Consider the following 13,832-nt stretch of genomic DNA (forward strand, 5'->3'; position numbering starts at 1 on the left):
TTTACCGCTTCACCAATTTATTTTTTTCATAATATTACAAACTCATACTTAACTACTGAGAAATTCTTCAGAATTACCATTTTATAATTCAGATTTATTCTATATATTAACCCACACTATATAAATTTAATCTTTACCATACAATCTACTATCCAAAAAAATCTTAGGCTTTATTATTATTATTATTATTATTATTATTATTATTATTATTGTGTACATCCCTGGTGATCCGACGCATACAGAATTCTCTCTCCTCTCCCCCATTAGAAACCAACTCTATTGGTGAGGAAGTTTACTGTGAGTTTCACCCACACAGTATAGAAAATCAACAACCGTTGAAAGTGGAAGATTCTCAAATTGATTAAGAACACAAAATTCAAAGGTCCCAAACTCTTTTGACAACATCTGAGCTAACACAGTACTAAGAAATCACGATCCTTTTAGTGCGGAAAAATGGGCCCACCAAATCAGATGACAGGTGACTAATTTCAATCGTACGGATGTTATTGGTCCAGCAGGGAGTGAGATGAAGAGACGGTGACCGTACGATGCAAAGAGCCACCTGTCAACCGAACAGCCACGGCCGCACCGTAGCATTGCAGCGTGTCACAGAGAGCAACTATTGCATTGAATTCTAGGAAAAGGTTTTGTATATCACCAAGGTGTTTTGAGAAGATGGTTAGAAACTGAATTTTTAATTTATTTTGATTTTTTTTGAAAAAATATATAAATAATGTGAGAGATGACATGATGTAGGGGTGTTCGCGGTTCGATTTTCAACGGTTTGCAAATCAGTTTGGACCCGCCCACATGTATGTGGTTTGGGAAAAATTCAATCTGCAATCACCTACAATGTGGATTGCGGTTTGTGCGGATAAGATTTGCGAATGTACAGACGATTGCGAGCGGTTTGCAAATTGAACTTTTTTCAATTTCTAAACTTAATTTCAATTTCCAGATTCAATATAATATAATATTGATTTCAATTTCAAAAGTAATTAACAGATTTAATTTCCTCTCCATGAAGAAGTAGATTCAATTTCCTACAATGTTCACAAAGCAAACAAAAACAAACAAAAATAAAAACATTTAAAAACAATGTTCTCTACAACATTTCTTTTTGTATCATGAAATTAGGGTTTGGTGAGTTGGCCAAAAATATCTAAGATAGAATGAATGAAATCAACAATCTAAAAAAAAAAATCTAAGCGCGGACGAATTATTGCAGGTGCGGGTTAAACCCGCAACCCGCATGCAACCCATAATTATGTCATATTCCAAACCGCATTCGTCTGTATTGTGTCTGCGAAATCGTCCATTTGTATGCGGATCGGTTTAGGTTAGGCGGGTTGGGCATTTCAGATAACTCTATGCTCAGCCCTAATGATCTAAAATGGGTTAAAAGTTAAAAGATGACTTTTAACTATCTTTCTAAAATAGCCCACAATATACGTTACATTATTTGTCATCAATCACAAATGTATATGTGTCTTTTTATTTCTCAAACATTTAAGTTACATTTGATTGGGGGATTTGAAAAAGAATTGAGAAAGAGAAAAATAAAATGTATGTGAAATTTGAATAAAATATACATACATTTCATGCAAATTCACACACATTTTTCTCTTCCCTTTCTAAATCTCTCTCCAAATTCCTAACCAAACACAACTTTAACATAAATATTGTGGACCCCATTACCAAATCGAATCACATAGTTATTTGGAATGATATAAATAAGTGTAGACATACAAAAAATTAAAGAAACAATATGACAAATAAATACACTTATATAGATAAATACACTTATATTTATCATACCAAACAACCCCCACAATAATGTGGGTGTTTGGGAAGTGGATTTTTTTGTAGGTTTTTTTAATTGTAAGATATTATTGGAGAAATTTTTTTTTGTATTTGGAAAGATAGTTTGATTTTTTTGTGGTTGGATGTGATGCTTGTGAGAGAAAAAGTGAAATGATTATGAGCTTTGATGTGATATTTTGTTTAGATTTGTTTTTTTTGATTTTGTAACCAATTTGTATTTTAGTTAAAAAAAAAAAAAAACAAAAACCCAACGTCCCAAACAACGCCAATAGAAGGTATCAAATTCAAAAACGATTTAGAGATTTAAATAATGAGCTCTAAATCTACCATAAGTGAGGTAGAAAATGAAGAAGAAAAAAAAAAAAAAAAAAAAAAGACACAACACACACGGTGAAGTGAGTAGGATCTACTACCACATTATTAATGATAGCATTAATTAGTGTCTTTAGCATTAGAAAAAAGTTAGAGATTATAAAAAAAAATTTCATAAAAATGATCAGGAAAGATTTATGATCCTTGGACTACCTTAATTAGTATGTGATACTTTATTTTAAATGTAATCCAAAGATAAAAAATTTTTATAATTATTTTTATGAAAAAATTTTCATGATACTTATCATTACTGCATTAGCATTATTGGTATAAAATTAGATACTCCTATCTGCATAAAAAAAAGTTACTTAAATTCTAGAGATATAGAGATGAGGGAGAGGCTAACTTTTATTATCTCATCGTGGGCCCCACACTAGAGTTTGTACCCCATCCACACACTCGCGCTCGACTACGTTAACAGCTACTCGCTTCCAAGTCCGTATGGGCCTCACCGTGGTTATTTTTGTTCGAAGCCACTTTACACGCTCCATGTTGGAGCGTGTTGCACACTCATTCCACACCAAACAATTTTCCCACTAATAAAATCCATTATTGCATCACAATGGAAAATAAATTGCTTATTTTGCCAAAATGGAGCCTAAGGTAAAGTGGGTTCAGAGTATCACTAATAAAATCCATTGCATCACAATGGAAAATGAATTGCTTAATTTTGAGACTTAAGTTTTTCTTAAATTCACATAACTTTAAAAAAAATTAAAGAGTTTATATGACTCATCATGAATTGTGTTCCGATAATTTAAATCGTTTATTTTGTAATGATCTCAATGTATATCAATCATGAAAAAAATTAATTTAATTTAATAATTATACTAATATTTTCATTTTATGACATTTGTTTGCGAAATAATGAACCATAAATATATTTTAGAAAACCTATCTTTTTTTTCGGAGAAAATGACAAAATAAAAAAGTTATAATTATCATATTGATCTAATTTTTTTTAAGAGAGATGATATATATTGAAAGTCTTACAAAATGAACGATTCGAACTATCGAAACGGGATAAATGGTGAACCTTACGGACCACCCAAATTCTCTTAGGTTGATATGTAAAAATGAGAGAAGCCCATCTTAATTTCAGTATTCATAGATTTGCAATTCTCTTGCACTCATCATGAGACTAAGCTATGTGAGATGCAAAATCTGTAAATAATTTTTGTATTATATTTGGATTTAATTTGTGAAAAGAAAATGACATTGAAAGGAAAATAAAATGTCATTAAAGAAGTTAAATTTTTAATTTTTTTGAAGGTATAAGAAAATAAAATTTAAGTTATATAGATATATATATATATATATATATATGTATTATGAGTAAAAAATAAATATGTACAAATAATTTTTTTTGGTAAATTCAAAATATAAAAATAATTAATATCTTTTAGAATTTCTAAATACAAATTACGTACGTTTTACATTATGCATGTATATTACTACTATATCTATAAAAATCTCCTTATATTAAAAGAGAGTTATGTATAATGAATAGAAATTGTAAATACATAAAAAATAAAAATAAAAAAAATTACGTTAAAAGACCATTCGGAGAAGTATTTAAAAAATTTAAAATATTTTGGTAAAAAATAAAAATAAATAAATAAACACTCAATATTTTCATATGATTTTCCCTTCTTTATGAAAAAGAGATTAAAATATTTTTTAATGTTTATTTTCATCAAACTCACTTCTATGTTTTTGAAAAGAAAAAACCAAAAAACTAATTATGAAAAAAAAATTAATTTAAATTTTTTATTTTTTTATTTTTATTTTATATTTTATTTTACAATTTTACCTAACTCAAAATTTTAATATAACTAATAATTGAAAGTGTATTATAACATGAGTTTTGCTAAAGTATAGTTTTAAGATTACATATATAAACTAACTAAAAAGATTGTATAATCTTTTTAATTGGCTTACATATAATTTAAAAGTACACAAGTTAACAAAACATTTATAATATAAAAACAGTAATTAGAGGCAAATCCTTTGCTCCAAAACTGAATTAAAGGATGCTTGAGAATTGATATTTTTAATAATTTTTTAGTTTTTTACAATATATATATATATATATAAAAGAAAATAAAAAAAATAATTTAATAGCTTTTAATATTTTTTTAAAAATTATTTAACCAAAAACTTAAGGAGTGTAATTATATCTATTAATATATCATCTCTATTTTTACTTCTAATAAAATAAAAAAGAGGAGTAGAATGAGATGAAGACAAGAAAGATACGAAATAAAGAGTGAATTAATTCCGTACCGTTAAAAATAGGTTGAAGATTTTACATTATGCTTGACATATTAGTTTTAGACTAAAATAGTTAATAAAAGATAAAATAAATTAAAAAAATTAATAAAGTAAAATGTTACTTTCAATTATAATTATTTTATTTTTTTTTATTAAGCATTTTTCAAACATCGCGAACGAGCTTAACAATGACAGTACCACCAGGGTTGGTGGCCTGGTGGAGAATGTAGTGCATTTCCCAGCACTGAGCCAGGATCGATTCCTAGGATGAGGTGTTTGCAATCTCTTCAGAGAACATACCCTGTACTCCTCTCGACAGCATGTCGTCTGTTGAGGTGTGTGATTGCGCTCTATTGATGCCCTAATGGTGGGTCCCTTACTTGGTGAAGATTAAGGCCTCGTTTGGAACAGGCTAATTTAGTAACTTTTTGGCTATTTGGCTAAAATATGAGTTAAAAAAAACTAGTATATTTGGGATGACTTTTTGATTTTTTACGAAAAGATGTGCAAAAAGTAGAGAGAAAAGAGAATCTTTGACTTTTGGGTATGAGTTATTGACTTTTTGGCTAATGTAGTAACTTTTTGACTTTTTAACTAAAAGGGAAGGTTGCCAAACGAGGCCTAATTCTTAACTGACAATCGATTGCCCCAAAGTCAGGACCCACAGGATTGTGATGACACTACGGGTTGGTTTGGCAATGGCTCATTGGGCTTTTTTGGCTCAATGAGTCATAAAAGACAGAATAGGCTCATGAGCCACAACAGACAAAACATCACATCCAACCCCATAATCATTACACTCTTCTCTCACAAAAAAATCAAAAAAGTCAAAAAGTCAAAAGTCCTTCCTAAACTAAGCTTTTAAACTCAGGCTCATATAGTTAAAAAAATTAAAAAGTCAAAAAGTCAACCCACTTCCGCAACAGAGGCTACATAATCCTTTTTTTCTTCTTCACAGCTTGACAATGACAGTGGGCTGCAATTCCCATTCCGACGCCACCAGTACAAGTGAGCGCGTGTGACTCCTCCCCTCATTTGTCTAAAGACATTGAAACTATGGAAAGGATAGATGTATTATAAATGGGATTTATTGTAAATTGCCCACATTGCATACATTGGCCATCCTTTTGACATTTCTATGAAGTCAATCCTAAAAGCAGACGCTATTTTTATTTTTATTTTTGTACTCTCTCTCTCTCTAGCCAAACCAAAACGCCAAAACCCACCGCATTAAACCAATATATATATATATTATCTACTAATTATCTTATTTACACATCATTAAATTTATAAATTAAATTTATATATTATTTTTATAAAAAAATTAATTATTATATCATCATAAATTATCATTGATACATAATGGAGAATTATTATGTAATTATGATGCATATTATATTATGGGGGTGTTTGGTAGGGGTGAGCATGGTTCGGATTGGACCGGATTGTGGTAAAATCAGGACCAATCCGTTATTTACGGTTCTTGAAAAATTGGAACCAATCCAATCCGTTTAAATTATGGAACCAATCCGAACTAATCCATTTGAATACGGATTGGATCGGTTTAGGACCACGAATTCACATAATTAAATAACAAATATATATATATATATATATATAACACTTGAATTTCATAAAAATATAAACATAGCGCTATATTAGTTCCATAATAGCAACATATTTTTCTATAATAACGACATACTATTCTAGAATTTAAACAACCATAAGAAAACCAGTTTCACCTTAAGTATTTAGACCATTGCAAATTAAAACTTAAAACTAACAAACAAAAGTAATAAAAGAAGATATTATACGGTATTAGGTTTGAGTTTACATTTTACATAGAACAAGAGAAGATACTATAGGGGAGGATGTATAATAAAAATATAAACTATTTGTATATGGTCCGGATCGGTTCCAATTCGGAACCGTGGGATTCAATCCGGAACCAATCCGTGAACTACGGATTTTTAATTCTTCAATCTGGAACCGAACCGCGGATTCAAAAAACCAATCCAAACCTATCGGATTGGACTGGACTGGATCGGATTACGGATTTCACGGATTTGTTGCTCAGCCCTAGTGTTTGGGAAGAAAAAAAATAACCTAGTTTAGGCTAAAAATCACAAAAAGATAAAATAGACTAAAATAGCTAATAAGACAAAATATCACATTAAACCCATAATCATTTCACTTTTTCTCTCACAAACATCACATCCAACCACAAAAAAATCTAATCATCTTCCTAAACACAAAAAATTTTAGCCTACTAAAATAGCCAAAAATTAAAATAGCCTACTAAAATAGTCACTTTCCAAACGAGGCCTATGTAAGTGGGTTGAGTTAAATTGATAATATTATATTAAAAAAATTACAAATTACTAGAAAGATATAAAAAAAAATTATAAATCAGTGATAAAATTTATCACTTTAATAATTGAAATGATAAAATTTTCTATGATTTTATAATTTTTTTGAAATCTTTTTGCAGATTTATAATTTTCTTTTATATTTTTATAGTGAAATTCGCTCTCTTTTATGTTATTCTATTATGAAAAAATATATAAAAATTTACTTTTTTAAATCTATTTTGTGTCTCTAGAATTCATTGCAAAAGTTACTTCCATTTGGAAAGAGCTAGATTGGTTTTTTTAGTTATTTTAGTCATAAAAGACAAGTCAAAAAAAATATATATATATATATCAGATCCAACTCATAATTATTACATTCTTCTCTCACAAAAATAGTCAAAAAAGTCAAAAAATCTTTCTCAAATCAAGTTTTTTTAGCCCAGGCTAAAATAGAAAAAAAGTCAAAAAGCCAACCCACTTCCCAAAGCAACCCTTTGTGACACGTTACTCTCTATTCAGTTATATGTAAAACAGATAATTTCTTAACATTTTAACAGACTTTCATATTATTAAATTTAATTTTTAAATTAAAATAATATTATTTTTTAATTATTAGATAGTAATACTCTATGTAAATTTAGGCTTCATTTGGGAACAAACTATTCTAGTAATTTTTTGATTTTTTTATAAAAAGATGTGTAGAAAAATTTTAAAAAAAATAATGTGACAATTTATAATGACTTTTTGACTTTTTAATTAAAAATATAATTACCAAACGAGATCTTAAGAACATCCACAATGGGTGTGTTAGTGCCAGTGGCTAAATTTTACATAAGGTATGGAGTAAGTGGTGTGTTAGTGTCAGATGCTAGTGTGCTGTTAACTTGTGTGTTAACTGTGGCTAGTGTTTTAACCAGCGAGAGAGAGAGAGGACGTGGGAAGTGCCATGAGGTCGTCCGGCTAGTCATCCCTCAGTCGTCCGAACCCTTCAAGTAAAAAATAAAATAAAATTGGGTCTGGCCGGTTGACCAGCTGCCACTAACTATTTATATACTATGAGGCTGTTTGAGATGATCTAAATAAGTGCACTTTTTGACTTTTTATGAAATATGCGTTGAGTTTGGGTTTGGATTGGGTTTGAAGTGATGTGTTAGAGAGGTGATGTAACTTAAATAAGATGATGTAACTTAAATATGATAGTAATTTTTTGACTTTTTTTAAACATGTCAAACCAAGCCTATATATATATATATATTATTTTAACAAATCCCTTAACACACACTTTAACATATCCATTACACCACCACTTACTCTCTAAAATTAACAAACACTTAACACACCTAAATACATTTTAAATTAACAAACACTTAACACATTTAAATACATTTTTGAATCTCACTTTTATCACTTTCTGTCATATAACACATTTTAACAAATAATTTTAACTCTCTCATTTTGATGCTCTAATATTAGGGGGTGGGCGCGGGTCGGTTGCGGCCATGAAACCTCAAATCTGTCATCTGTCCGTCAGATTGGCGAATTAGAGAAAATCAATCCGCATCCGTCCGCCAATCCGACGGATGTGGATTGAGCGGATTAACGGTTTGGCGGATGGATGCGAATCGGTTTGGCGGTTTGAAATTTTATAAATTTTTAATATAATTCAACTTGCACACTTCCTCAAAAAAAAAAAAAAAAAAAAAAAAAAAAGAAGAAGAAGAAGAAGAAGAAGAAGAAAGTATTACAGTTAATGACTTAAAAAAGTATTACAATTACTGCATGTCTCATCCAAAGAAAGAATGTTTGAAACTTTAGAATATCACAATCACTGCATGCCTCATCTACATATTATAATCACAACATGCCTCATCCACATAAAATATTACAATTTGTGATTTTTAAAAAATAAAAACAATGCAAACCACCAAAACCAAGAACAAAACAATAGTAGAGATTGTATGTCTCTGTATTGTTACATTTATATATGTTTTTGAAAACAAAAACCAACCAGCATATATTATATTTTATATTTATTACTTTTAGAATTAGATTTAAAAACCAAAAAATATAAATAAATAATATGTTTATTTTTTTCAATTCAAAAAATATATTCAAGTTAAAAAAAAATTTCAACAGAATATTTGAACTCTTTTCAATTGAAAACACAAACAAAATATTCAAACAAATTGAAAATACGAAATCTTATAAATTACTAAGGGTACTAGCGGTTTGGCGGTTCGGTTGCGGCCAAAAAAATCTCAAATTCGCCATCCGTCCGCCAAATTGACAGATTAGAGAAAATCAATCCGTAACCGTCCGCTTGATATCACGCATCCGTCCAAAATGCGACAAATTAATTCGATTTAATCGATTTTAACAGATCAATATATCCACTACTCACCCCTATCTAACATCACAGTGCATTGAACACCACTTGCTTTTCCCTCACTACACACAGTGGACATGTTCTGTTCCTTCTATAAATAATTAAGAAATTCGGGTCAGTGCTCCACCCCTCTCCTCTCTCTCCTCTCTCTAAATCTCTCTGAACGCCTAAGTCAGCGCCCTCCTGGGCCCCTCCCTCTCTCTCCCTCTCTCTATGTCTTTTTGTGATGTGAGCCCAATATAAATGGGGACATCGGAGAAACAGTGGCAGAGAGATTGTGAGGCATAACAGTGAGTGAGTAAGTGAATGAGTGAGTGGGGTTGGTGAGATTATCGCGAGGTTCGAGGCAGTCCCCCACAACCCCCCACCCTTTTTAACTTTTTAAGACCGCTGAAATGGCTGACGAATGGGATCTGCGTGCGGTGGTGAAGCGCCCCACAACCGCCGCCATTAACACCACCCAATTCAACAACACCACCATAGAAAACCCTTTACCAGATTTCTCTTCTCTTAGCTTCCAAAACAATGATCCCCCATTTGACTATCCTCCTCTTGCTCACCAACCAAGCTTCCAATTTCAAGGTTTGGAAGAAATTTACAAGGATTTTAATTCTCAGCCGCCGCCGCCGCCGCCGCCGCCAATCAACCCCACCTACGCGGTACCGTTTTTCGGAGGACTCGTAAATCAACAGCCTCAGCTACTTCCTCCACCACCACCACCACCACCACTGCCGCAGATACCACAACAGCAGCAACTAATGCAGCCCCTCTTCAACAACAACTCTCTCACCGGTTCCTCTTCTCAAACCGGTGGTCGATATCGAAAAAGGTAAACATAGTAGAATTTTACAGAACGCACTCACGTTTTAGATTTCCTAATTCTCGATCTTTTTTTACAGGAAGAATCACCAGACAAAGTTAGTGCGTCAGATGACTCGTGAGGAACTGTTGGCAGATTCGTGGGCGTGGAGGAAGTACGGTCAGAAACCCATCAAAGGCACCCCAAATCCGAGGTTTTTGTATCCCCGGATCACTTTACTCATCATTTCCCATGTTGTCATATTTTTTTTTTCCTTTTTCTTTTTCTTTTCTTCCCTAATTTTCCTGGAAAAATCTATATATATATATATATATATGTATATATATGAGCGCAGGAACTACTACAGATGCAGCACGTCGAAAGGTTGTGCAGCGAGGAAGCAAGTGGAGAAAAGCCCCTCGGATCCGAACATTTACGTGGTCTATTACAGCGGTGAACACACCCACCCTCGTCCAACTCAGCGGAATTCTCTGGCCGGAACTACCCGCAACAAGCTCTCAAATAAACTTCGCAAACCCATTTCCGGCGAAGCACCACCACCGTCCGCCGCCATCGTGCCCAACCCCTCGTGTTCGTCGTCGTCACCAGTCTCTGCTGCCTCAAGTTTCTCTCCATCAACCCCATTGATGGAAGGCGAAAGTGTACCTCACGACAACACTCAAAGTCAACCCCCCCAAAACAACAACAACAACAACGGATACGATGAAATGGAGGAGGACTCTGAGAATGATGACGACATACTCATCCCTAATATACTTATGAGTGAAGATATAATCAAGGGGTTTCAAGAGCTCAGCAGAGGCTATCCTGGTTTTAATGGTTTGGATTCGAGGTATGACATCGGCGGCAAGTTTTCGACTCGATTTCCGGCTCCATGAACACCTCCTCCGCCGCCAAATCCACCTCTTCCGCCGACGGAGGTGGTTGTTGAGCGGCCGCTAAAGTCGGGAGGCTTGGATTTTCCAGAGTCCGCTTTTTTATCTTTGTCTGCCAAATGGGACGAAGGAGATATAGGAAGCATCTCTTCCATCTCCACCACCACCTTTTTTTTTTTTTTTTTACTTTTTGTCTTTTTGTCTTTGTATTTTTGTATTTTTGTGTTTGTTCTTCTTTAATTTAAATTTTGTATAGACTTCACCAACATAGTTGTCCTCTCTGTTCACCGCGTCATTACAATAGATAGTTTTATGTTTGATGTGCATCATGGTATCAATTTATGGGGTAAGCATGTTTTGATTTACTGAAAGATTATAAATTTAGAATTATTTATTCATGATATTTTTAAAAATAAGAATTAATGATTAAATTTATTGATTTTATATTTCATCAATTTAATTTTCACTACACATATTCGTTCTAAATAAGTTCTGAAATCCAAGTTTTTTGTGTTTGATTTAATATGATTTAAGAAAAAATTAATGATTAAATCATTGATTGCGGTTTTGTAAGATTTAAAATTAACTTAAAAGAACAAATTTTTTAAAACAAAATCAAATAGTATCAATAAAACTCATACAGTTCGAATTAGAATTACGGCTTCTAAAAACATTTCATCATTCGCAACACAAGCTCATGTAACATTATTCTCGACCTATTGAAATATCAAATAACATATCATCATATTTTAAACAAAAATTATATAAATGATTTAGAACTTGTTCTACTAGTATACATCAACATGCTTGTAAGTATAGTTATATCTTACTTTTCTTCAATTTAAATCATTTTACATTACAACTGTTGCACATATATATGTATGAACAATTCTACAATCCCAAACATAAAAAATCTGAAAATATTCAGAATTTAATATCAATCATTTAGATTCACTTAAGGTAACGGGTCCACAACACTAATTTCAAATGTCAGTCATAGATTTCATATTCGTATTTTTATTTTTTTATTTGTGGCTCCCTTTCTTGGAACCGTAGAATTACTGTATATGTATATATCTACATAATCCAATTCAATTCCAAATTAAAATCATAATTTTAAAATCCTAAATCAATCTAAAAAGTAAGACCAAATTGTGACAACCAATCAAATCATACAATTTGACTTGAATCGGATCATATTATGATTTTTTTTTTTTCACATTCATATCAATTGCATCACATTAAAATTGACATAGTATAAAAAATTAAATAATATAAAAATAATAAAATATTAAATGACAATATATAGAGTTCACCTCACCAAGTGCAGCGTTATTCATTTGGTGTCTTCAAAATGTGGATTTACTTATAATTGATTAAGTTTATTATGATTATTAAATGATAGAATGTGACAACACAATAATAGTGTACAAAATCCTTTATTATGATTTTTTTTATTATAATATTATGTGTCCTTTTATTTTTGACTTTTTATTTTAAATGGGATGTGTCCTTTTATTTAGAGATAAAAATTGGTAGCTTAATCAACCACATGGCATATCATTTAACATGTTAAGGCGCGTTAAATTGAGCTTCAAACTATTAGATGATGAGTTGTTTTATTCAAGTTTAACAATTAGATTTATTTTTTTAAATTTAATGATGTGATAATATATTAAAATATTTAAAGTAAATCTATCTGAAATATTTTTTTTAATTGTCCACCGATCATCTTATTTACACATGATTGAGTCTATAAAGTGAATTTGTAAATCATTTTCCTTAAATGATATGATCTTCAATTGGGCATTATGCAATTTTTTGAGCCACTAAAAATCTCATTTGAAGGTAAAATAACACAATTCATTTGATACCTATGAAAGGGCAAGTCTTAACCTCCAAAAAGGAAAGGAGTAATGCTGTTCTAATCAAAAAATTAGATTCAAGTTTAATGATCAACTAACTAATCATTCTCATGTACTATTTGTCTCCCTTATATTTGCTCTAATTATTAGTCAATAATCTCACTTATATATCATTGGATCTAAAAAATAGATTTTAAAAGTGAGCTTGTACATCATTTTTTAAAAAGGGTTCAGTATTAATTAGGTAAAGCTGCAATTTATCTTGAGATTAGATTTAGCAGATTTGAAATTTGATATAATAATTACTCTTAATAATTCTTTATACTTATTTGTGATATTAATGCATGTCACTTATCTGTTGTTTTAATGGATTTCACTTTTTATTTTCATATTTTGTTATTTTAAGTAAAAAAACAAATTTCATATTTTAATTAAATATTGTTTAATTTTTAGATGTGCCTAATCTTGACTTGGGTTGGCGTTGTACCTTCTAGGAACAACACAAAGCCCATGAAGGTGTGTCACAAATTTATTTTAAAGTACTTACGTGTAGGTCATAATAGGCAGATTTATTGTCAGATAGGTCTTATGATATTTTAATACATTTTTTATCAAACACTAATAAAAAACATAACTAATTATTAATTTTTAACGAAAGTTTGAAAATTTTATTACAAAAAATATCACTAATTATAAATTTTAGTGACAGTTTAAGAAATCATCAAAAAAGTCACTAATTTTCAACTTTCAGCGACAGTTTGAAAAATTCGTCATAAAAAAAGTCACTGATTGTATGTTTTAGCTATAATTTATAAAAATCGTGACAAAAAAAGTCACTAATTGTCAACTTTCAGCAACATGCAAAAATCATTACACAAAATTATTTTTAGTAACGATTTTATTAGAATTTATTTTCAATAGGACTTGATGTATTGATAGTTTACCCTTCATTTTAATAATTTGAACCCTTTGTACTGTAGGGTTTGTCGAGTAGATCATTCATGAAATTTTTTAAAGTTAATTAGACATCTATAACTCATAACAAGATCACTTTTATGTTTAAGA

The 13,832-nt window shown here is 30.8% G+C and overlaps 1 protein-coding gene across 1 annotated transcript; it reads left to right on the forward strand.

Moving 5' to 3' along the window:
• The first annotated feature begins 9,332 nt into the window (after positions 1-9,332).
• WRKY27 (WRKY DNA-binding protein 27) lies at positions 9,333-11,228 on the forward strand. The gene is made up of 3 exons (XM_028251494.2): positions 9,333-10,036; positions 10,107-10,220; positions 10,362-11,228. Exons 1-3 carry the CDS (start codon positions 9,603-9,605, stop codon positions 10,903-10,905), a joined length of 1,092 nt encoding a protein of 363 aa, XP_028107295.1. The 5' UTR covers positions 9,333-9,602; the 3' UTR covers positions 10,906-11,228.
• The last annotated feature ends 2,604 nt before the right edge of the window (positions 11,229-13,832 follow it).

This window comes from Camellia sinensis, chromosome 1, assembly GCF_055761805.1.
Source record: "Camellia sinensis isolate YWXY chromosome 1, ASM5576180v1, whole genome shotgun sequence".
Taxonomy (NCBI): Eukaryota; Viridiplantae; Streptophyta; class Magnoliopsida; order Ericales; family Theaceae; genus Camellia; species Camellia sinensis.